The sequence below is a fragment of the Diceros bicornis genome, chromosome 13 (genome assembly GCF_020826845.1).
Source record: "Diceros bicornis minor isolate mBicDic1 chromosome 13, mDicBic1.mat.cur, whole genome shotgun sequence".
NCBI classification, from domain to species: domain Eukaryota; kingdom Metazoa; phylum Chordata; class Mammalia; order Perissodactyla; family Rhinocerotidae; genus Diceros; species Diceros bicornis.
The window spans coordinates 22189264-22214434 of NC_080752.1; the positions used below are offsets into that span (position 1 = coordinate 22189264).

Genomic DNA, 25171 nt, shown 5'->3' on the forward strand with positions numbered 1-25171 from the left:
AGTCCCTCCATCCGGCTGTTCCCACGTGGCATCCTTTACACTAAACTGCTCACAGTGAGTTAAGTGAAAAACAGAAAGTCTTGGGCGGGGGGCCTCCCGCAGGGACTAACGGGGAGGGCTGGGAATTCCCCACCAGCAGGAGCTCGGGCACAGGTAAGAGAGCCGGCCCGGCCCACCTTCGGGAAATTCCGCCTCGGCTGTGCCAGGCAGGGCGGCCGATGGGCGGGGCGGGGCGGGGCGGGGCGGGGCCGGGCCCACAGCAGGGTCAGCCCTCCCCGAGCCTCCAGGGTGAAAGCTGGTCCACGCAGTCTGGCGTGCCTGTGCGTGTGCCCGTCTCCCGAGAACAGTGAGAAAAATCTTTTCTTCTTGCCAACTAGACAAACTATAGTAGCCCCAGGGTTGGGGTAACGCAGGGTCTGGTGGGAAGCGCTCCACTCTGGGATGACTGTCTCCTTCCCCGGGGGCCACATGGGGGCCGCCCGCCCTCTGGTGCCAGTCTCCACTGCCAAGGCCCCGCACGCCTGGCCCACGAAATTGGAGACGGCTCATGCTGACCCTGGCGCACAAACACCGTGCGTCACCCACAGGCCCAGCCTCCATCCCGAGCGTCCCGCCAGGCCCGCGCTCAGCCCACACCTCTGTCAGAGTGTCACACACTGCTTACCGCCAACCGACCCACACAGGGCTGGCCCACTGCGGAGACCGCCCTCCCGCCACACGCTCCGGGCTGTTCTGAAAACAGTCTTTCCTCCTGTTTGTCTGGAAACCAACCCAGGTGTGACCGACCACACGCTCCTCCTCCGCGGCGGTCCTACCCCACGCTGCTCGGAAGTGGTCCCTGTGACAAGGGCTGGTCAGACGGGCAGCTCCGAGTGCCCCCCTCCACCGCCCCCACCCCACTGGCCGAGAGAGCTGTCCACTGATGTGCCACGGGCCATGGCTCAGGGCTCCGAGAGGGTGACCGTCGGGGGGGCTGGGAGGCAGGCAGCTTGGTGGGCATGTGGGGTCAGGACTCGCAATCATTTAAACTCTCACAGCTCCATCCCCACACAAGCACCAGGCACGGCTGACCCCCAGGAAGGGCCTGGGACAGTGAGCAGCAGTGATGCAGGTGGTGGGACCTCAGCCAGTGGAGGTCAGTCGCTCCGATGGCAGCCAGCCCGGCCCCTCCTCTGTCCCCCACACCTAGCCTGGACTCCAGGCAGCGGCTCCTCCCGTCCTCCCCTCAGGCAGTGGCCCAGGGCTCTCCTCAGATCTTCCCTTCTCTGCTCAAAACTCCCATTTCTCCAGGACCATCCGGGTCTCTCCCAGGCTGGGCTCCAGGGTCCTGACGTCAAAGCTGCAGCCCAGACCCCCAACTCCTGCCTCTGCCCTGCAGAAGCCCCCTCCCACAAACCCCTTCTGTAAACACATCCTTCACCGTGGCCCCCGGGACCCTGGTCCCACCTGGACACCCTCCGCCGACCCCTCCAGGCCTCGGAGCCCATGGTCCTGCCTTTCGCCAGTTCCCTGATATGCTGCCCCCTCCGCTGATGCCCCGGTGGGCGGCTGGACCAGATGGGAGCATCCTGACTCTCATGATGCTTACAGGCGCCAGGAAGCCCCATGTTCCAACCAGATTGCCCACCTCAAGAGCTTCAGATGGAAGCCACCTGGCCACAAATGTTCCAAATTATTGCTCTGTTCTTTTCACAAAAAAAATGAAGCTGGGAGAAAAAGGCAACTATATTTTAAAGTAAATTAATGTGACTCTTGTCACAAGGACTTGTGTTTTCTCAGAGACTGAACGTGTGTGACCAGCGGTTCTGACAGCCCCTCCCCAACATGCGCGAGGCGCAGCCACCCACCCCGGCTGCCGGCTACTGGTTTCCAGCAAAGCAATTCTAACATTGTCTTCATCTTTCAGTTTTCAAGGAAACGGCAAGAGTTGCGTTATTTCCCACGGTGTGGTGAGCCCGCGGAGCCCCGATGTGGTCACGCCTTCAGCAGAACGGCTCCCAGTTCTCAGAAGCAAGATGCAGCGATTACATGGGACTCCCGCGCTGGGGGGACAGTGGGCTGCGTCCAAGCACAAGTCAACCTGTGACATGGGTGGCAGAGGGGACACCCGGCCTGTCCACGCCCATCTTCAGTGAACCTGGACCCCGTGGCGGCGGCGGTTGGGAGCAGCAGAGAGGGAAGGTTCTGGGTGGCGATGGGTGGCCGTGGTGGCACGGAGAGCGAGGGCGGTCAGAACTCCTCATGCACATTGCGGGCATAGTCCATCAGCTTGCTGCCCGTGAAGAACTCGCTGTACTTGAGCACCTCCTCGGGCTCCAGGTGGTGGTTCTGGTTCTCGTCAGCGATAGCGATCATCTGCTTGGCCTCGTTGAGGGCATTGTACTCGTTCATGGGGTCCATGTAGTCCTGCAGGGACGTGGACACTGGTCAGCGCACCCCCTCGCGCCTGCCCACCCGCTCCCTACAGTGCTGGGGCCTGCTGACCACAGGTGTCCTCCTCACGACCTCGAGTCCAGTCCATACTCAGGACACCCACCTGGAGGGCGCCCCTGCCCCACATGGACCCCCAGCAGCGAGGAGGGCACCTTCTGCCTCAGGGAAGCAGCAGGACTTCCTATAACCAGCTACAGAAAATGACTCCTTGTTTAAAACATTCCGTTGGCTAATAGCAGGACAGGGATGAGGGCATGTTCTGGAATGTTCTGGAAGGCGGACGCCAGGCTGCCTTCGCTGTGTGAGCATTGCCATGGGGGGCGTGGGAGACATGTCACCTCCTGGTCCTTCTCAGGGCACCCCCACCACGGAAGGGAAGGACCAGGGTGGGGAGAAGGGAGGCCCGGCCCGAGTGTGAACAGCCTAGGGGAGCCGGGACGCTGGCCCAGGAGGTGGGGCCGTGGAGCAGCCACCTAGGGCCTACCAGTGGGTCACACGGCACACAGACTGAATCAGCTGCCAGGACCTTGGCACAGACAGGAATCCCTGAACCAGAGGTGCCCGCCGGCTATCAGCAGGAATCAGAGAATTCTGGCGTAAAACCAAATGACTCATCGAGCAAAGGAAAAAACAAGCCCCACGCAGCACCTACTCGATCCAGTGAAGACACTTCAGAGGAAGGCAGTGGGTTCCAACATGCACCCGCTCCCTCCAGCCCAAGTGTCCGGCCCAGACCACCCCCTGGGAAGCAGTGTCTCAGAGCCAGTAGCTGCACCCCCATCCCGGGGACACACACAGGCGCCTCACTGACTCCCAGCTTTCCTGCCTCAAATCTGTCCGAATGCAAAAGCCGACAGGCTGGCTGGGCCCTGCTGGGGAGCCTCAGACATGGGCATTTACACGGCTCGGCCAGCCCGAGGACCGCTGACTAAGTGACCAAGTGACCAGCCACAGCCAGACCAACTCTGCCTTCCCGAACAATCTTGCAGGCGGCTCCCCTGCCATGGGCACAACTGGGGGCCTCAGGGCCCTAGGCATGTCCACAGGGGCACTGCATGTCCTCCCAGGGCCTGCCCTCAGGGGGCACCCCCCACATCCCCCCACGCTCACCTCCAGCTCCGCCATCGTCACGATGCCATTGTGGTCGGCGTCGATCAGCTCCTCAAACTCCTTCTTCCTGTCTCTCACCCAGCTGTCGTCCATGTCCTGGCCCTGCTGATTCTCCACGGTGCCCACAGGCAGAGAGATGAACTCGGGCAGTGAGAGCTGCTTGTCGCCATCCTGGTCTGCGGGACGAGGATGAGTGGACGCTCAGACCTCAAGTGGGCATGGGACCACAGAGAGCCACTCAAGAGAAGTCAACAAAATGGGTTTTGCTGCCCAATCATCAGTTTGTCAGCTGTTAGCCTAAACCCAAGGGGCGCGTCTCACAGGACCTGCTCGGAAACCCGGCCCAGGTTGGACGGCACCCACAGGGCATGACCTTCCCTTTTGAGGTCCCCCAGGCCAGGACCAGCCGACGCTGATCTCCCGGCAGGAGGACTGGCTGCACGCAGACAGGGGGCTCCACTGTCCAGGCCCAGTCACCAGAAGTGAGAACGCCCCGCCCTGTGCCGGGCCCCAGGCCTCACCCAGGTCGCGGACAATCTCCCGGACCATGAATTGGAGCATGCCACGGCTGTGCTCAGGGTGGAGGAACGACAGGAACTCCTCCTCCGTCAGCAGCAGGTCTGATGGCGGCTTGTCCGCCTGGTACCAGCGGTCCTTGAGGTTCTCCAGGACTTCCTGTGCTGAGAGAGACGCAGCTGTGAGGACCTCAGCCTGGGAACACCTGCACGCATCCAGAAAGTTCCGAGACGCTGAATGCAGAGGCTGCTGGGGCGTGGCAGTGTCCAAGTCCAAGAGCACTGCCCCTGGGAGGAGAGCTCAGCCCCGCAGAGGCAGATGGCACCCCAGCCCACCCCAGACACCGACACAGACAACCTAGACACAGACGCAGGCGCCCCGGGACACAGAGCCCCCCAGACACCAATGTAGACACCCCCAGACACAGAGCCGCCCAGACACCGATGCAGGCACCCCCAGACACAGAGCCCCCCAGACACCGACGCAGGTGCCCCCAGACACAGACACCCTCAGACACTGATGCAGAGCCCCCCCAGACACTGATGCAGACACCCCCAGACACTGATGCAGAGGCCCCCAGACACAGAGCCCCCAAGACACCGACGAAGACACCCCCAGACACTGATGCAGAGTCCCCCACTGATGCAGACACCCCCAGACACTGACACAGACACCCCCAGACAGATGCAGACCCCCCAGACACTGACGCAGACACCCCCAGACACTGATGCAGAGCCCCCCAGACACTGATGCAGACCCTCCCAGACACTGATGCAGACCTCCCCCAAGGACAGACACAAAACCCCCAGGTACAGATGCAGACCCCACACACACAGAGACGCAGACCTCCCCCCAACACACAAATCCTCTCCACACACAGAGGCCCCCCAAGACACAGACACAGAGCCCCCCAGACACAGATGCCCCCCACACACCCAGACGCAGATCCACCAGAAACAGGCACAGACCACCCAACACACACAGACCTCCCCACACACAGATGCAGACGCCCCCAGATACAGACACAGACTCCCCCCACACAGATGCCCCGCAGACAAAGACCCTCCCAAATACAAACACAAACCTCCCCACACACAGACACAGACGCAGACCCCCCAGCTGGCTGTGCTGTTTGCTCCTGGGGAGACGTGGAGGCGCCTGGAGAAGGCTGACTCACACTGACAAGTGTCCCGGGAACAGAGGCAGGACCCTGTCCCTCTCCACTCCCTTCCTGTCGCCGTATGCGGAGGGCAGTTGCTGAAGGAAAACCCAGTTTCCAGACAGGACTCAAGCACCCCACTGATGCTCACGTGGCCCCTGCTCTCCCTCCGAGGGAAGGCCCATGCAGGCAGCGAGGAGTGCAGCCAACCACCGAGGGTCCCCTGGGGTCAGCAACTGTCCAGGCCCCCAACAGCGTGGTTGATCCCATCGGCGGAGCAGCAGGTCCTGGCCCGGCACAGCAGTGTCTCTGCACTCTCATCCCGGGTCCCAACTCCAGCTTTAGCTGGGAACAGGGATGCCGAGGCCTGGGCAGTCAGAAGGAGGGGACGGCTGCACCCTACACAGTGCCTGTGGCCTTGCCTCTTATGCTTCTGACGAACAGAAGACCTCCGTGACCTACTTTCAAGTGGCAAATCCACCCAAAGGAAAAGGGGAGCGACCAGTTGCTCCCTGCCTGCCCCACTGCAGGGACAGGCATGAGGGGGCTGGCACAGACTTGCTATGTCTCCCTGGGGCCTATGAATGGACCTGATGTGGAGAAAAGGTCTCTGAGATGGCCCGGATTTAAGGTGGGCCCTGAACCCAATGGCAGGTGTCCTTGTATAAGAGGACAAACAGACACGGAGATAGGAGTGATGCAGCCACATGCAGGGACCCCAGCAGCACCAGAGGCTGGAGGGAGGCCTGGGACGGAGCCCCTCTGAGCCCCCAGAGAGAACCAGCCCCATGTGTGGTGTGTAGCGACAGCAGCCCCAGGAACCCACACACGTGCACTGAGTGTCCCCTGAGGAGGCAGAGCTACCACTCGGTGACCCCTGAGCTCGCCTCCCAGCCCTGCCCCCCAGCGCTAGCTCCCCAGGGCCTCCCAGACGTGTGCCAGCTGCTCTTCACCTCCGGTCCCCCAGAACCACTCACCCCAGACTGCAAAAGGGAAGAAGGGATTTGTGAAACACTCAGGAGTGCTGGGATGAGAGCTGGACAGACAGGCTGAGGAGAGGACCCCACCTGGCTGAGAGGACGCCCAGGGGAACTGCCCCCTCCAGGTCCAAAAGGAGGACGGAGACGCCACGAAGCCCTTGATCCAGGAAGGACATGTCTCGACCCAGCCACACCCAGAGGGAACAGGCACCAAGACAGACAAGTTTCCAAAAGCAGGTGGGACAGGCGGCCGGCATCCTACGTCCCCACAGCCACCCCAGAAGCTAGTGCCACATCACCAACGCTAGCAGGAGGAGGACAGAGGCCCCCCAGGACCCCAGGCACCTCTAAAGAACACCTTCAGGGGACAGCCTGAACCACAGGACAAACACGTTTGAGAAAGGCAAGCAGCCCTTCAGAAAGAAAACCATCATGCCCAACGTATGGGGTCTAAAGAGGACGGTGCTGGACACCATCACGTGAGCCGAGAAGGGCTCAGCCCAGATGGGGCAGGGATAGATGAAGCTGTCAGATGTAAACAACTCCCCCCCGACACAGCCGTCAGGTCCCCACACGGGTCACAGGGTATGCAGCCTCCGAGGAGGGGAGCTAAGGCTCTAACCCCACATCACCGGGGGGAAAAAGAAAGAAACTCTGTAGACGAGCTCAACTCACCTATCACCAAAAAACTTCAGACTGGCTCACCAAACAAAACTGAACCCTGTGGTCCATTAAAAAACAAAATGCGGGGGTCGGCCCGGTGGTACAACGGGTAAGTTTGCGCGCTCTGCTTCGGCGGCCCAGGGTTCACAGGTTTGGATCCCGAGCATGGACTGACACACCGTTTCTCAAGCCATGCGGTGGTGGCATCCCATATAAAGTAGAAGAAGATGGGCATGGATGTTAGTCCAGGGCCAGTCATCCTCAGCAAAAGGAGGAGGATAGGCACAGATGTTGGCTCAGGGCTAGTCTTCCTGACCAAAAAGAAAAAAAAAAAACAAATGCTTTAGAAAAACCAGGACGGAAGGGCAATTCACTGTGAGTCCCCCAAGCATGTGAGGAAGAGGCTGTGCCAACTCATTACACCTCCATCAGAGGACGAGGCAGAGCGTCGGCCCAGCCACAACCAGACATAGGCATTGCAAGGGAAGAAACTGCAGACCAGCACCGCCCACAAACACAGATGCAAAAGTCCTCAACAAAATACTAGCATCAAATCCAAGAACGTATAGAAAGAATTACACACCACGACCACGTGGGCTTGGTCCCAGGTATGCACGCTGGTCCAACGCCCGAAAATCAGTCAGTCTAACCCAGTACATCAACACGCTACAGAAGGAAATCACACAATCACGTCAACAAAGCATTTGACAAAATCCAACACCCACTCACAACCAAAACTCGCCGTAACCTTGGGAAAGAGGGAACTTCCCCACTTGATAAAGAGCATCCACAAACACCTACCGCCACCATCATGCCTAACGGTGAGAAACTCGAGGCTTCCCTCAACCAGGGACGAGGGAAGGACGCCCACTTTCCGGTGTTATGCTGGAAGCGCTGGTTAGCACAGTGAGCGGGAAGAGGAGGAAGAGGCGCCCTGTGTGGGAAGGAGGGAACCAACGGTCTTTGTTCACAGACAGCATGAGTGTCTACATAGAAAACCCAGAAGAATCCACAAAAACCCCTGGACCTACAAACCACGTAGAGCAGAGTTGCAGGATAGAAGGCTGACGCACAGAAGTCGTGACCTTCCACTACCAGCAAGGAACCTGTAGAATTGGGATTAAAACTAAAGAGCAAACGCAACCAGAAAGAAGGCAAGGACGGCAATTCTGCTGTGGGACAAGGGAGCCCAGTCCTAGGACACTCACCCACAAGGAGGGACAGCGGCCACAGCTCCTCCAAGAACACAACAGTAGTGAACACGCGTGGACCAAAGAACATGGTGCAGCAGAGGAGGGAAGGGCAGCAGGCACACCAACCAGAGGCCACAACACACCCAACACGAGCGGCCAGTGGACACAGATGCCTCAGACAAACTCCTGCACACGTCCCTCGAGAGCAGACACCACGCCACACGGCAGGGATGATGACCGACCGCGTGAAGACAGAACAGGAGACGACGGCACCACACGCATGCGGGTAGAGCCCCAACAAGCCAAATCTGCACACAGGCTGTGCCCGAGCCCCAGGGAAGGCGGGATGCACAGAGCCGAGGCAGAACCAGCGAAGGCCACGGCACTCCTCAGAGACGCCTGAGCACTTCGTCATTTCCCGTCAGTGACAGGATTTTTCAAGGGGTGTCCCTGAAGGCTGAGGGGGGGAGAATCCTGTCCTGAGCCCTGCACCACACCCGCCCGCACCAGCTCCCTCCGGCCTCCACGTTCCTCACACAGATGCCCCCACCACCTTCACCAGCTCCGGGGTTCTGACACGTCCAGGGCTGAGGACCCTCCACCTGGCCGAGACTCGCCTCTCGCTGCTTCCGGCACCTTCAGCCGCCTCCTCCCCAGAGCCTGAGCTCCCTTGAGGCCACCTGCTGCCCCCACCCACCCACCACGTCTGGAGGGGCCTGGGGCTCTGCCTGCCAGACCCTTAGGAGCCCCTGGCATCGGCATCCTCACGCACGGCAACACACTTGCATGCAGGACCACAGCATGGCCACGCACTCACACACAAGGCCACACACACTCACGTGCAGCCACACACTCATACGCAGGGCCATGCATGCTCACGCGCAGCCACGCACTTGCATGCAGGGCCATGCACGCTCACGCAGGGCCACATGCTCACGTGCAGCCACGCACTCGCACACAGGGCCACACACACTCACATGCAGCCACGCAATCGCACACAGGGCCACACGCTCACCTGCAGCCACACACTTGCACGCAGGGCCACACATACTCACACGTGACCACACACACGCAGGGCCGCTCACGCGCAGCCATGCACACTCACACACGGCCACGCACTAGCATGCAGGGCCACGCACGCTCACACGCGGCCACGCACTCGCACGCGCAGCCATGCCGGCCGCGGGAGCCTGGGCACTCACTCTCCTCGTCGATTTTCAGCTCCTCGTTGTTCTTTATCTTCTCAGCAACTTCTCTTTCCTTGTGGCCTTTGCTCGCCAAGAACTTCACCTTATACTCATCCCATGACACGCGGCCTGAAAGAGCAGATCAACATGTTAGGATGTTTAACAATGAACATTTTTAAAAAGAAATATTTAATTATTTTAAGACATTTGTCAAAAATCCTTGAGGGCCGGCCCCGTGGCTTAGTGGTTAAGTGCACACTCCGCTGCTGGTGGCCCGGGTTTGGATCCCGGGCGCGCACCGACGCACCGCTTCTCCGGCCATGCTGAGGCCGAGTCCCACATACAGCAACTAGAAGGATGTGCAACTATGACATACAACTATCTACTGGGGCTTTGGGGGAAAAAATAAATAAATAAAATGATAAAAAAAAAAAAAAAATCCTTGTGCTACAGGCAGCTGTAGAGGCAGAACCACCAGAGCAGCCAGCTCCAAACATCCTGCCAGGGCCCCAGGTCTAAGAGGCAGAGCAGCCAGCGCCCTGCACCCTCGTCCTCACCAGCAAAGCGAGAGGGGGATGTCTGTCTCTCTGGCGCTGCCAGTGAGGGGCCCCTCCTGGCTCTCACCTCTCCATCCCTGGTCCCTCGGCTGGGAGTCCCCTCTGCCCTCCACGCACCGCCCTTCTCCTGGCAGCCTCAGGGCCATCAAGGTCAGGGTGGGGTGGGCCATACCATCGCCGTCGGGGTCCACAGCCTGGAAGTGAAGCTTGCTCTCCGCGATGGCCTCCTGGAAGTGCTCAGCTGTCTTCTCCATGATCCAGTGCTGCATCTCCTTGGCACTGATCCTCCTGTCGGTGTTCACATCCACCCTGCGGGCAGACAAGTGATGTCAGACAGTGCTCCCGGACCCTGACACACAGACGGATGGGTGGACAGGAGGATGGCCAGGGGCTCCACAGGCAGCCGTGAAACCGCCATGAACAGCGACAGTCCACCCAACAGGGACACCAGAAACATCGAGGGATGTTGGGGGATGCTGGGGGACACGGGGGCATGAAGGGACGTCAGGGGTAGTCAGGGAACATTGGGTTTGCTCTGCAGCTGCCTCTCAGCATCTACCCCATCAGTCTCAGGACCACTGGGAAGGTGAATGGACTCTTCCCTCACTGCATGACCACAGAACCTCAACCCAGTTCCACAGCCCACTCGGCACATGGGCCCAACGAGCCCCCATAACAGGGTTAGAGCTGAGACCCTAGGGTGAAGCCATGTTTACTTATGTACACACAGACAGCTAGACAGAGACACAAGTATGTGCATGCAGGGTATGCTCGGCTAGCACACGCTCATGTGCATACACGGGTCAGCAGTGCTTGTGTGTACACACCGGCTGCTACACATGTGTACACGGATTGGCACACACACATATGCATACACAGGTTAGTTAGCATGCATATGTTATCCAGCTCTGCCCGAGCGACCACAGGCAGTGACGGCCCTGCAACAACGCACATGGCCAGGGCCAGGGCCTGGCTTCTGAATGCCACTCTCCAGCAAGAGAAACCAGCTCCTTCGAGAATGGCTGATTCTAGGGCTGAGGCAGGGACAACACGACGAGCCTGGAGCGTCTGCAAGTGCCCAACAAACAGCAGGACGGGGCACGTCACAGGGACACAGGGGCCAAGTGAAAGAGCTCCCGATGGCCAAAGCTGGAACATCGTGAACAGCAAATACACAGCACAGCGCTGGACCACAACCCAAGTGTACAACACACCTCCCCAGTCCACCCTGACAGGAGGAAATGATCCATCCATCAACACGTGGGCAAGAGAGCCCCTCCTCACAGAATTCTGCACAAGGCAGCCGACCACCTTCCCTGTGGGAGGCGGAGCTCTACTCCCACCCTGGAGGGTGGGCTGCTCAGGGAGCGGCTGCCAGAGAAGACAGGAGGGACAGGACAGGGAGCCACTCGAGAGGAGACACCTGGGACACCACTTGACCCAGTGCCCCAGGTCGACATCCCCTCACACCATGTGACCGGAGGGCCAGCTCACCCCTGGGGTCTTCTTTCCAGGAGCCCACAAACCCAGTCTAACCACAAGGAAACACGGCAGACAAACCCAAGGTGAGGGACCTCCTACAAAAGCCCTGAGCAGTCCTCCTCAAGACTGTCAAGGTCGTGGGCCGGCCCTGTGGCTTGGCGGTTAAGTGCGCGCGCTCCACTACTGGCGGCGCGGGTTCGGATCCCGGTGTGCACCGACACACCGCTTCTCAGGCCATGCTGAGGCCCTGTCCCACATACAGCATCTAGCAGGATGTGCAACTATGACGTACAACCATCTACTGGGGAGCTTTGGGGGAAAAAAAGGAGGAGGATTAGGCAATGGATGTTAGCTCAGAGCTGGTCTTCCTCAGCAAAAAGAGGAGGATTAGCATGGATGTTAGCTCAGGGCTGATCTTCCTCACAAAAAAAAAAAAAAAAAGACTGTCAAGGTCGTGAAAAAACAGGAGCGTCGGGGCCGGCCCGGTGGCGCAAGCGGTTGGGTGCGCGCGCTCCGCTGCGGCGGCCCGGGGTTCGCTGGTTCGGATCCCGGGCGCGCACCGAAGTACTGCTTGGTAAGCCATGCTGTGGCGGCGTCCCATATAAAGTGGAGGAAGATAGGCACCGATGTTAGCCCAGGGCCGTCTTCCTCAGCAAAAAAAGAGGAGGATTGGCGGATGTTAGCTCAGGGCTGATCTCCTCACAAAAAAAAAAAACAAAAAACAGGAGCGTCTGAGACACTGTCACAGCCCAGAGGGGACAAAGGAGATGTGACACGCAGCACAGTGTGGGATCCTGGATAGGGTCCGGGGCAGAGAGAGGAGGCTGGGGAGACCCGCGAATCGGAAGTCGGGAGGGTGGGTATCAGTCAGGTAGCACTGTCGTTTCTTGGTTCTGACAAATGTACTGTGGTTACGTCAGACGTGGATATTAGAGAAAACTGGGCTATCTGCAACTTTTCTGTAAATCTAATATCACTCCAAAATAAAAAGCTTATTTAAGAAATGTTGTGGAAATATTAGTTTCATTTGTTCAAAACTGAGGGCCGGCCCCATGGCTTAGTGGTTAGGTGCACACGCTCCGCTGCTGGCGGCCCGGGTTCGGATCCCAGGCGCGCACCAACACACCGCTTCTCCGGCCATGCTGAGGCCGCGTCCCACATACAGCAACTAGAAGGATGTGCAGCTATGACATACAACTATCTACTGGGGCTTTGGGGGGAAAAAAAATAAATAATATTAAAAAAAATAGAAAAAATTAAAAAAAAAAAAAAAACTGAGCCGCATGTGCCCTTGGTGGGGGACAAGTAGGGCCATCAGTAGCTGGCATGTGGCAAAAAGCTGGGACACCATGTGGCCTGTGGCAGCAGCACCGGGAAGCAGGAATGGCTGTGCGTGGAAGACTATGTAGAAACAACTGCCGAGTGAAAAGATGAACACAAGGAGAACACTCCCTGACTATAACGGATAAAGTGCACAATGGGACAGCAAGAGACTAAAGGGAAGTCAGTGTGTTAGCCAACAGGGCACTTTTCCCCATGGTGGCGTCACAGCCTCAATGGTCCAGCTTTCTTCTGCATTTCCACGTGACTTGATCTGGGCATCTGAACTCCAATCCCACCCCCCAGAGCTGGCTGCAAGGGCAGTCCCATCATTACCCCCTCTCTGAGCAAGCGCCTCGCCTCTGCACTCCAAGGTCCTGATGGCTCCGTGTAGGAGGAGCTCCCGCCCACGTCTGCACACTGGCCAGCAGGTGCCTGGGAAGGTCCGTGGGTCCCACAGGGCCAGGGAGTACAGGGATGGGGAGGGTGTGGCCTGGAGCTCGGACCCCCATGTGCACAGACACCTGCATACCTGGCCCTCGGGGCCCTGCCAGGTGTGACATCCAGGTGAGGCTCCACCTAGAGTGGATTCGGAGCTGCACCCCGCACCATCCAGGCCTCGCTATAGCACGAGGTTCCATTGTGACATCTGCCTGCACTCCAGCTAGGTGGGGGCAAAGAGCTGACCCTCAATTTTTCACAGGTGAGCACAGTGGGAGAGCAGGAAAGTACCGACTCCGTCAGGGAGGGAGGACTCCACTCACATCTTCACCCCTCCGCAGACAAGGGCCTGGGGTCCCTGTGGCAGCTCCCGCCTCCCAGCTCACCCCTCACGCCAGCGTGATGCACCTGTTCCTGGCACTGATTCTCCTCACCCTCCCTGGATTCTGCCCCGCCCGCCACCTGTCCAGCAGGCCCTGCCTGGCCCCCCCACCCTGCTCACTGGCCCCTCTCTCCAAGCCCCACCCCACCCACCCACCCGTGTGCCCTGGGCTCTGCGGCCAGAGCAGGGCAGGAAGAGCCTGCTGTTGGTTCCATAGTTGACTCTGAATCTGTTTGAGGGAAGATTTTCTTTCATGCATCTTATAACAGGTGAGGCATTCCCCTGGTGAGAGCCACCCTCCCTCCAGAGGACACCCAGGCAGGTCCCTGCAGCTCTCCTTCCCGGGTGCTTTTAGTCCAAAGGCTGCCTGTGTGCTCTGCGCCTTGCCCCTGGCCCGCTGGCATGGTGCAGCCCACCCTCTGCAGGCCACCCCAGAAGGTGGCTCTCAAGCATAGGCATGGACAATCCCGAGAGCCCTGGGGGGAACCCAGTGGCCTCTTGGTCAGCTGGCCACGTCATTACCAAATTAAGGGTCCCAGAAGCAACCAGGGCCTCACCTTTGGAGTCAAGGGTCCACATGCACAGTCTTCTTCTAGCACCCACTTCTCACTGTTTCAGTCTCGGTCAGCCCACTGACCCCGGACTCTCCTGCGTCCAGCTCCTGCCCCCAGCCGGCGGCCCCCCAGAGCCCTCAGGGCCGGGTGCACACAGCACCTCATGCGGGTCTCCTGTGTCCACCTCTCTTGCCAATGCCTGTCCCGGGGAAGCCCCATGGGACACGGTGGAGACGAAGGGACAGGCGCCCCCACCTCGCCACCTGCCGTGGGCCTGCCTCCAGCAGATCACAGAGAAGAACCCGCCTGCCACCTGGTGGCTCAGTTCACAACTTCTTTCCTTTGCTCCCTGGAAACAGCAAACTTCACTTCAAATGACAGTGGATCTGTCCGCTGGACAAGACTTGAGTGCACTCCACCTGTCAACAACCATCAGTTCCTCCAACGTGGAGAGGGAGCCACCGAGAAAGGCAGTCTGGCCAGGGCGCGACGGGTGACTGCTGGTCCCGCCTCAGGGCACCCCTGTCCTGCACACCCTCCCCGGCCTCCTGGAGGTCCTTGTCTGGTTCCTCCTGTCTTCTGACCTCTGAACCTGGCCTGGCCCCAGGTCTGTCACAGTCCTTTCTCCAGGCGTCTCAGCTGATGCCCAGACCTGACCCTTTACTCCGAGGAATCTGCACACTTGCCCAATGCTCCTCCTAAACCCCACTCGATGACTGCAGGTCCCGAAGTCTCAGCTCTGCCTGCAGGCGCCTCACAGACAGCCCGCCCCCCCCACCTCCTGCAGCTGCTTGGGCCCCTGCCAGTCCACCTCCACAACGCCCCAGCCCTGGCCTGGCCTGCTACAGGCCCACCCTATGAGCAGACAGCACACAGCCACGCCAGGATGGCCTTCTCACCACGCCCAGGAAGCGGGGCTCTCAGCACCCTGTTTCACAGATGAGGAGGCTGAGGCCAACCGGCTCGGGGAACGGAGCCCAAGTCCAGCTGCCAAGGGCCTCGTCCCGAGCTTGCGCCCTGGCCTCAAAGGTCCCTCACCTCCCTCGGACAGCTCCAAAGCCCCAGGCCACACGACTCGTGCATGCTCATGGCCCTCACGACCCATGCGCATGCTCGCCGCCGGCACACGTGACCTGTGCACATGCTCGGAGCAGCTCCCACAAGAAAGGCAGCCCCACCGCAGAGATCCCCTCAGTCTCCTTCACGGAACAGAGAGCCACAAGTCCCAGGTCCCAGCACGTGACCCTGCAGCCGCCATGCCACCCATACCCCGAGATTCTGCAACCCGCCAGGCCCATGCTGGGTAGGGAGTCCCACTGAGATGCGAGATCCCGAGACCTGCAGTCCTGCGCAGCCCCAACACACTGGCTGTGTGTACTTCAACCACAGGACACGCCAGGTGAGCAAACTAATGAGATTCTGACAGCCCCAGGTCTGGCATCCTCCCTCCACTACATCCCTGAGAGCCTCTGAGCTCTCTGTCCTCTGCCTGGTCCCCATCCTCACACCTTCCCCACCACCACCCTGCACAGGGCAGCCCGCCTGCCCCGAGTACCCCGAGGACCCCATCCCGGCTCCCCGTGGGCCCTGTTCCCCCACCGCCCTGACGTGTCCCACCCTGTTCTCTGTGTCTAGCGTCTGCCCCCTGTAAGCATCAGCCCTCAAGCCCGGGCCTTTTCCGGGCCCTCAGCAGGTACCTGGAAAAAGATGAGACCCCATGGGAGGGCGCTGTCACTCGGGGTCCTGGCAGGTCCCGCTCGGCCCTGGGAGCCGGGCTGGGGGACCTGCCGACGCTCCCTGACACTGCTCCAGGACCAGGCGTCGGCACAGACCCCGAAGATCCAGACGCAGGTACTGACTGCGTGCGGGTGGGGCGCCACACTGCTGGTCACCCCAGCTCCCCTGAGCAAGAAGGTGGCCATCTCAGGACCTGCCTCCCCAGGGCTGTGACAGTCAGGATGACCCATGACCCAGTGCGCGCAACCCTCAAACCAGGTTCCAAGAACCATGGGGCAAAAGCTCGTCACTGAGGACGAGGCGGCCAGAGGAACTCAGGGACACACAGGGAGGGCAGAGGCAGGGAGTGACCACAGCCCTGCTCTGGGCGGACAACAGCGAGGTCAGGGCTCTGGGCCAGCAAAACCATAAAGGCACGTGCCCTGTCCACGCACACTGGCGCTCCTTCACGTCGCGTCACAAGAACTTCCAGACACATGGAGAGCAAATGGCCGCGTGTGCCCAGCATCAGCCCTGCAGTCCACACAGCCAGGCGGCTCTGCGCACCCGCCGTGAGCTGAGGCCCTCCCTACTCCTTACAGTTACTGCCTCCCGCCAGGCCTAGTCTAACTGGTCTTGTGACCCACTGTGACCACCCCCATGATTGACCATCTGCCTTTCACCACAGGGGACGCTGGCTGGAGGCCGCCTTGCACCACAGGCCCAGGCAGGGCAGCCAGGCTCCTCCAGGCCACCCGCAGCCCTCCCAGCTGTACAGTCTTGTTGCCCGGCAGCCCCACACTGTGGCCCTCTGAGCCCCTACCAACCCAGGGTGCTAGCTCAGGGCTGCATGCTCCTCAACTCAAACACTGCAAACTTCCCTAGTGTGGTCAGCCACGAGCAAGCATCACAGCCCTCTCCTCCACAGCACGTCACCAAGCGGGCCCCTCGACTGCTCCCACCGTGTGCGAAGCCAGGACTGCACCAGCAAGGCAGCAAACGCCAGCCTCCCCGCACACACCCCACAGGCCCCAGGCACCTACTTGGAAAAGATGACCATCAGCTTCCTCCTGCTCTTCCGCGGCTCCGCGTCCTCCTCAAACCCATCGGTGTCCTTCCCCAGGAAGACCTCCTGGTGGAAGTCCTTGTTGAGATGCCCATCCATCTCCAGCTTCACCCCGTTCAGGTGGTCCGGGGGCAGGATCTCATTCTCCTCCCTGGTGCCCGCTTTCTCCCGAGCAGAGGAGTGGTTGGCAGGCCAGGCGGACGCGTCCATCAGAAGGATGACTCCTAGGAGCCAGAGGCAGCGAGGAGCTAGGCTGCAGAGCAGAGCCTGCCTGGACGCCATGGCCATGCAGGATGGTCTGCAAGTGTGGCCAGGAGCTGAAGAGAGAGGGGAGGGGCGGGTGAGGAAGTGAGGCCAAGGATGCGATCACAACCCCCCGCCACCCCAGGCCCTGCATAAGGCTCTGTGCCCAGCACAGCTGCAGGCCAACAGCCCACGGCTGCCAGACCCCAATGAGCAGTTAATGGTCTACAAAGAGGACACAGAGCCATCATCTGCTAGAGCCCAGCAAATACTTCACTAAAGAGACGTTCACTTTGTAACATAAAACAGATGTCCTTGGTTTACAGAATCCATACTAGGCATGGTATTCTTTCCTTTTTCAAAGACATGGGTTTCCAGCTCCTGTCTCGCCTACTCAGGTAAAATGGCCCCATCTCAAGGGCTGTCCAGCACCACAAAATCTGCCCCTTCTTGATGCCCACAGCACGGTCTGTCTCTGACTCTCCTGGCATTGAAGCTGACCCCAGAGTCATGGTAACTCACTCTCCAAAACCCAACTCAGCACTGGTGAGCTGTGTGACCTTGGCTAAGTCACCTGACCTCCCCAGCCTCAGTTTCCCTCTATGAAACAGGAAGCCCCCAACAGCCCCAGGGCTTTTCAAGGACTGGGCCTGGTGCCAGCAAACACCCAAGCCCACCCAGCAGGGCACTGGGCCCCTCCCACCTTCCCATCTCAACAACCTCTGTGGGCACAAACACACGCACACACACAAGCACACACATACACATACCAGCACACGCACACACTTACACGCATGCACCACAGAACAACATTTCGGTCAACGATGGACTGCATACACGACGCTGGTCCCATAAGATCAGTACCGCACGGCCCAGGAGTACGCTGGGCTGCACCACCTAGGTTTGTGTGGACACTCTGTGACATGTGCACAAAGACAACATCACCTAACGACGCATTTCTCAGAACGTGTCCCCCTCGTTAGGCAACGCATGACTGCACATGCACATGCATACCTGCACGTGTGCGCGCACACACACGTGCACATACATAAGTACACAGGCACGCATGTGCACCCAAATACACAGGCATACACGTGCACACACGCATTCTTGCTCACGTTCACGCAGGAACAGCAAGAAGGCCGGAGCGCCCAGGAATTCTGTTATTCTGGGTGTGCCTGAGCCTGGCAGTGAAGGAACGAGGCCAACCCTCTGTCCATGTTGCCACATCAGGGATCCCAGGGCCACAGGTGCTCACGCCTGGCACTCGGCCATCCCAGCCTTCCCTCACACCCCAGGATCCTACCCCAGGTCTCCTCCAAGCCAGGAACAGGGCCCAGCTCCCTCCCCATCTCCCCACTTGGCTGTTCAAGGACCTGCATGCTTCAGGATCCCAAAGGGAACTCTAGCTTTATCCCGCCCCTTAACCTGTTCCTCTCATACCCTGATCACCTGGCAAACACCTGCTGGTCCTTCCAGGGGCATCTGAGACCTACCTCCCCCACCCCTTGCAGTCCTTCCAGGAAGGAGCCGCAGAGGAAGGCACACTCACCCCGGGTTAGGGTGCCGTTTGCAGCCAAGCTGGGGCACGAGGTTCAGAAATCATGGTGTCCTCCATGGGGCAGAGCAGATTCCCGTGCTGGCTGACAGCATGGCCGCCACACCACAGCCTGAGGGCGCATGGGGCTGAGGCCAGGTAAGGGGGCTCTCCCTGGCTACTCTGGCAACACTGGCAGATGCCACCGCTTGCTTCTCTGATGCCTCCCTTCTACCCTACCTGCTCCTAACCGTCATCCTTCTTCTGATGGGTTCCCCTGGACCCATGCACTATCTGGGCCTTCCACGAGATCTTGCTCTCTGAACTCACCTGCCTCATTCCCCTGAGGGAGTAACCGTCCCTGGGCAGCTCTACATCCCTCCTTCCAGGTCTGTGGAGGCCTGCGTCCCCCACACCCACTAGAGCCCACCAGCTGCCCCGACGTGCTGTGCTGTAACTGTCCCCTGAACCACGTTTCCTGGAGCTCCTGTCTGTCACCTTCAAGGGCCCATAGTCCCAGCACCTGTCACACTGCCTGCACACAGCGGCCACTCAGCAGAGCTGAGTGAACAAACGTGGGTGTTTCTGCCACACCACGGTGCGTGTGTTCCAGAAGTTGTCAGGGTCCTGCAGACACACACTAAACACATGGGGCCTAGGGGACAACAAACGGCAGAGGACTCTACAAGTGGAGCTCGGGACCACATCAGGAAGCGGCGCCTGGGACGGCGACGACTCGACAGCCCCGGCAAGCAGCTTGGGTGTCAGGCTGAGAGGAAATGCTACGTGCTGGCGCCGAGGTGATGCCAGCAGGGCTGCCGTGAAGGCGGGCCCAGGAGGAAGTGCAGCCAAGGGTTGTCACCTGCAGTCACCAAGGCAGGAGCCCTGGACACAGGTGCTCACGTCTGGCTGTCTTCCCTGGCAGAAGGCGTTTTCCTTCTCTGCTGGACTGTAATTCTGTTCCTGCCGCCCCAGCTCTTCCCACCAGAAAAGCGTGCAAACCAAGGCAACTCCTCCTGCTGTTAACATTCCACTGACCATGGTAACAACACCCACTGACCGTGGTAACAACACCCCACTGACTGTGGCCATGAAAACACGTGTCCAAATGGACTGTACTCCGGTCTCGGAAGAACAATCTACTCTGACTCACTTACGTTGATAGGAAGTACACTGAATGTTGTTTACACAACGTTTTGCACAAAAAGTAACACAGAAACAACCATGTAGAGATCAGGCGGCCCCTGGAACGTCCTCCCGCCGCTCACAGCATTCACTTATCCCGCGAACGTCGGCCCCTGCTCACGCTCACCCTCTGCCCCCAGCAGCGGGCTTCGCCTTGTAGACAGGACCGTCCCCGGAGGCTCAGCCCCGGAAGGAGCCAGCAGAGCCTTGGGGCGGACGGAAGTGGACACACGCAGGGCTCCTGGCGTCCCGGCGTCTGTTCCGGGGAAACCGGATTCCCGTCGTTACAGACGCTCCCTCGGCAGCTCTGCCGCGGCTTTAGGAGTCACGCTGACGGCGCGATGACAACTACCACCGGCTGTCCGGACTATCAGGGATTTACACACACAATCCCAAACGTCCACCAACACTGCGAACCGGGGTCACGGCCCCCCCTTCAAGGACGGGGAGGGCCAGGTCACCGCGCCGTAACCTCCGGGCCCGCCCGACCCTGGACAGCCGTCCCTCGGCCTGTCTGGCGGCGGCGTCCATGGGTCCGGGTGGAGGACGCGAGGCCGGGAGGCGGGTCTGCAACCGCCCCGAGCCCCCTCCCAACACCCGGGCCGGTCACTCCCCGATGGCGGGCGGACCAGCCACGCCGACCCCGGGCCCTCACTCACCGGCCGCCCTCCCCTCGCCCAGGATCCGCTGAGCGCCCGTGACGCCTCCAAAGGGCTGGCTAGGCCGCGGCCATCTTTTTTCCGGGAAGGGGCGGGCCACGGGGCGGTGCAACATCGCCGGGAGGACGCCGGCGCCGCCATCTTCCCTCCGGGCGGAAGTGGCCGCGTGCCGGCCCCCACCCCCACCTCCAGGCGCCGAATGAGAAGCACGCGCGGGTCCACGTGACACCCCCCCCCCCAAGGGCGCCCAGTGAGAAGCGCACGGGGAGCCACGAGACCTCAGGCCGGCCTGCCGCGGCGCCGCGGGCGCCGGAGCCCCGGGCGCGCGCACCCTCCGGCCGTGCCATGAGGCTGCTGCGGCGCGCGTGGCGGCACCGGGCGGCGCTGGGCCTGGGCGGTCTGGCGCTCTGCGGCGCCGCGCTGCTCTACCTGGCGCGCTGCGCGGCCGAGGGCCCCCGCCCGCCGCCGCCCGGCCGCAGCGCCCCGCCCGCCGGGCCCGCGCGCGCCGCCGCCTTCCTGGCGGTGCTGGTGGCCAGCGCGCCGCGGGCTGCCGAGCGGCGCAGCGTGGTCCGCGGCACGTGGCTGGCGGCGGCGCGGCGCGGCGCTCCGGGCGACGTGTGGGCGCGCTTCGCCGTGGGCACGGGCGGCCTGGGCGCGGAGGAGCGGCGCGCCCTGGAGCGCGAGCAGGCGCGGCACGGGGACCTGCTGCTGCTGCCCGCGCTGCGCGACGCCTACGAGAACCTCACGGCCAAGGTGCTGGCCATGCTGACCTGGCTGGACGAGCACGTGGCCTTCGAATTCGTGCTCAAGGCAGACGACGACTCGTTCGCGCGGCTGGACGCGCTGCTGGCCGAGTTGCGCGCCCGCGACCCCGCGCGCCGCCGCCGCCTCTACTGGGGCTTCTTCTCGGGACGCGGGCGCGTCAAACCCGGGGGCCGCTGGCGCGAGGCCGCCTGGCAGCTCTGCGACTACTACCTGCCCTACGCGCTGGGCGGCGGTTACGTGCTCTCGGCCGACCTGGTGCACTACCTGCGCCTCAGCCGCGAGTACCTGCGCGCGTGGCACAGCGAGGACGTGTCGCTGGGCGCCTGGCTGGCACCGGTGGACGTGCAGCGCGAGCACGACCCGCGCTTCGACACCGAGTACAAGTCCCGCGGCTGCAGCAACCAGTACCTGGTGACACACAAGCAGAGCCTGGAAGACATGCAGGAGAAGCACCAGACGCTGACGCGCGAGGGCCGCCTGTGCAAGCAGGAGGTGCAGCTGCGCCTCTCCTACGTCTACGACTGGGCCGTGCCGCCCTCGCAGTGCTGTCAGAGGAAGGAGGGCATCCCCTGAGCGCCGCCCCTGTCCCCGGGACTCCGCGCGCACTGCAGCTCCTCTTCGTGCTTCCGCGCTAGAGGGGAGGCCAGGACAGACGCCTTGGGAGGTGGCTGCTGCAGCAAGAGTCACTCGGGGGGTCTGTGGAGCTGCGGCTGAGGTGGCCTCCCACCGGCCTTCCACTGGCAAAGCTGACAGGTTCTGGCTAGTTATTTGGGATGAATCCAGCCCTCAAAGGGACCTGGTTTATCCGGTGATGGGTGGAGCTTTTGGGCAGATGCCAAGCGGCAGTGGACAACTGCTGGGCCCTGGCTCCTGTCTGCACCCCAGGGTGTGCACCTCAGCGGCCATACATGTGGGCTCATTCAAGAGCATCTTTTTCTGGGCCTGGGAGACCCTTGAGGCTTGCCACACCATCACATCATGGCCAGGTAGAAATGTCCTGTCCCTGGATTTCAGCCAGCATTTGCCTGGACTGGGAACATGCCCAGCTTTGGGGGTGACGGCAGGCAGAGCCTCCTCCAGTGTGCAGAGGTTTGCAGCCCCCCCACCTGTCCACTTGCTGTCCTGTGCCACGGTGGGGGCAAGGAGCCAGAGGCTGGGGCTGACAGGCACTTGCAGAACCTGACCTGAAAGAAAGAATTCTGACTTGTTTGGGATGGGGACTGTGCCACGGCCCACGTCCGCTGTACCCACCGTCCACCTAGGAAATCACCCTGCGCCGAGAGCCATGACTGCTGTAAACTGACCCGCAGGCCCTGGTGTGTTGCAACTTACCTGCGTGTTGCAGGCCAACGGCTTTTATCAAAATTACTGTTGCTTTGTTTCGTTAGGTTCCTTTCTTTCTCGTCTGGTGTTGGTATCATTAGTCATGTGTAAGTCTAAGATTTAACTGCGTTTTATGTTAATTAGCTATAAAGCATTGTGGTCTGTGTGTGGCCCTGGAGTGAAGTCATGGTAAATGTAATTCAGCACTTGCCTGTGATTTATTTATAAATGTTGTAAATTTGTGGGTCTCAGTGTTTTTTAAATTATTTAAGAGAAGACTTTTCTATCAGAACTTGGAGTTTGTGGATTAATCTGTTTTTACAGCTTGAGCTGTAGACCCATTGCTGCATGTGTGTTTAAACATGGAAGGATTTCAAAACTTCCATTTCTCCTTTCAGTTTATACATAAGTCAGTTCCATTGTCTGTTTCTGAAAAGACTTCCCTTTTAAGGCTTCCTCGAGGCCGCACAGGGGCAAGTGTTTCTCACATCCGTCTGTTATTTTAGACTCTGGGCCCAAGTTCCAGGAATTGGAACCCTTGGAAGTGTTGATGAGGGTTCCCAAATTCTGTCTTAAGAAAACAGTCTTTGCTGCTGGCGTGTCCTTTTAGAGACAGCACTCCTGCACACCCCTGACCGGTCGCCTCTCATGTGCCTTAACATTCCTCAGGACATCGGGGTGTCCTTTCTTCTCCATTGCATGTGAAGTGAGAGCCACAGTGATTGCAAAGGTAAAATAAAGTGGCTCCAGGACAACGGCGAGCCCCTCGCCATCAGCGGTCAGTGTGGACACTGCGCATCTTTACCTGGAGTCTGACCCAGGTCTTCTGTCTGGGTACCAGGCTGCCGCTGCGGTCCTGCAACCCACTTGGGGGCAGTGTGAGCAGCTACAAAGCTCTGATTTCTCTTCTCGCCGTTCTCTTACGTCTCAGGCCGTGGATGTTAAGAGCAGGTGTCTTAGCTCGGGCACTACAGCAAAATCCCACAGGCTGGCGGCTTAAACAGCCAACCTCTATTTCTCACAGTTCCAGATCAGGGTGCCAGCAGGGTCGGGTTCTGTGAGGGCCCTCCTGGTGTGTAGATGGCCGCTTTCCCGCTGTGTCCTCATGGCCAAGAGCTGGCCAGAGCTCAGAGCGAAATCTCTGGTGTCTTTTCCTACAGGGACACTGATCCCATCACAGGGCCCCACCCTCGTGAACCTAATTCCTCCCAAAGGCCCCCCCTCCAAATACCATCACACTGGGGGTCAGGGCATCAATCTGAACTTGGGGGACACAGTCGGTCCATAGCACCAGGTTTGGGTCATTTTTGTTTAAAGGTAGAAGAACAGAACTCGGGTTCTCAGGCCAGAAGGAAGGAGAGTGGTCTTGTGGTTGGTGACCTGAGTGCAATTCTTCCGCCTCTGGAAGGCAGAAGCTGGTCCAGAGAGGGCCTGAGACCTGACATGGTTCTGAGGAGGAGGCGAGCGTGAGCTTTGTGAGCGCCTTGAGCAAGCCTGACTGCCCCTGCGAACGCCTTGTTCACGGGACAAGGATTCACGAGATGACCCTCGTTTGGGGACACCAGGGTGAGCACAACGGGGCCCTGTCCGCCAACGGCGGGCGGGGGACAGGCTCCAGAGGGATGCTGATTCCTGCCGACCATTTTGACCTGGACGTCTCATCCGAGCCTCGGGATTGTGGGAGGATTGTGTGCACATCTCCGTTTCAGGTGGAAAAGGTGCCTGGAGAGACTTGCTGAGGCCACGTGGCCAGCAGAGCCAGGACTGGAGCTTAGGGCTGGGCCCCAGATCCCTGCCCAGCACCGCAGAGTCCTGCCACAGCTTTGAGACTTCTCCAGAGAGTGGACCCACAGAAAACAGCACCAACGTCCACGACCACCTGGCAGAAAATCTAAGAATCCAGGCATGTGTCTTCGGGGGGACCTGTGAGTTTGAGCATTCGGTTGAACCACATGAAAGTGCCAATAGGCAACCAGTTTTGACCTGCAAAAATGGAAATTTCATGTTATTCAACCTAAAACATTGAATTTCAGAATGGAAGAAACCACACCCTGGGTGACCACGCACACCCACACCGTGGTTCATGCGATGTCAGGATCCAGACAACACATTGGCACTAAAGGCCGAGAACCCTTCCTAGAGTGACGCACAGCCACCCATTTGTCCGTGGTCCTGGAGCCTGTGGAAGGGCCACACATGGACTTCACAGAGCCTTGGGGGTCGCTGGCCCTGGATGGAGCCTGCCCTTCTCCAGCCTCTCCCTCTCTGCTCCTGTCCACTCTCCTGTCCGGTGGATTCTCCTTGTATGGGTCTCGAGCCCACGCCCTCCCTGCTCCCTGGCACCTGCCCCTGCCCTGTGGCTCCTCTTGGCTGTGGACTGGCCGTGGCACCTCCTCCCCAGGCAGCCTTCCCTGGTCTGCACCTCCCACCCACCGAAGCACTCACCATGGGGTCCACATCCTCTGGACGCTTGTGCCCTATAGACCAGGGGGGAGCCCAGGACCAAGGAGACAGCAGGCCCCAGGATATGGGGAAGTCCGACCACCAAACCAGCTTTTATGAGGGAATTTAGGAGACAGGACAGCCAACTCTTCTCCAGCCAAACCAGTCTCTCTCCCTAAGTGGCTGTCAGAGCCACCGTGCAGGGCATCAGGGTTGGCATGGGCATGGGCAGCAGGCCTACATTCCACCTGTGGGGGA

The 25171-nt window shown here is 60.1% G+C and overlaps 2 protein-coding genes across 3 annotated transcripts; one reads left to right on the forward strand and one right to left on the reverse strand.

Moving 5' to 3' along the window:
• Positions 1-1707: 1707 nt before the first annotated feature.
• Positions 1708-20469, reverse strand: SDF4 (stromal cell derived factor 4). 2 transcript variants are annotated; one of them, XM_058552588.1, is made up of 7 exons: positions 20384-20469; positions 16737-17076; positions 9971-10107; positions 9257-9370; positions 4065-4223; positions 3544-3719; positions 1708-2406 (listed from the first exon to the last, which is right to left on the reverse strand). In XM_058552588.1, exons 2-7 carry the CDS (start codon positions 17045-17047, stop codon positions 2230-2232), a joined length of 1074 nt encoding a protein of 357 aa, XP_058408571.1. In that variant the 5' UTR covers positions 17048-17076; positions 20384-20469; the 3' UTR covers positions 1708-2229. The 2 variants fall into 2 exon arrangements, with proteins under 2 accessions (XP_058408571.1, XP_058408572.1); XM_058552589.1 differs by lacking the exon at positions 20384-20469 and adding an exon at positions 19697-20100.
• A 181-nt stretch (positions 20470-20650) lies between these two features.
• Positions 20651-22763, forward strand: B3GALT6 (beta-1,3-galactosyltransferase 6). The gene has a single exon (XM_058552590.1). It carries the CDS (start codon positions 20729-20731, stop codon positions 21719-21721), a length of 993 nt encoding a protein of 330 aa, XP_058408573.1. The 5' UTR covers positions 20651-20728; the 3' UTR covers positions 21722-22763.
• The last annotated feature ends 2408 nt before the right edge of the window (positions 22764-25171 follow it).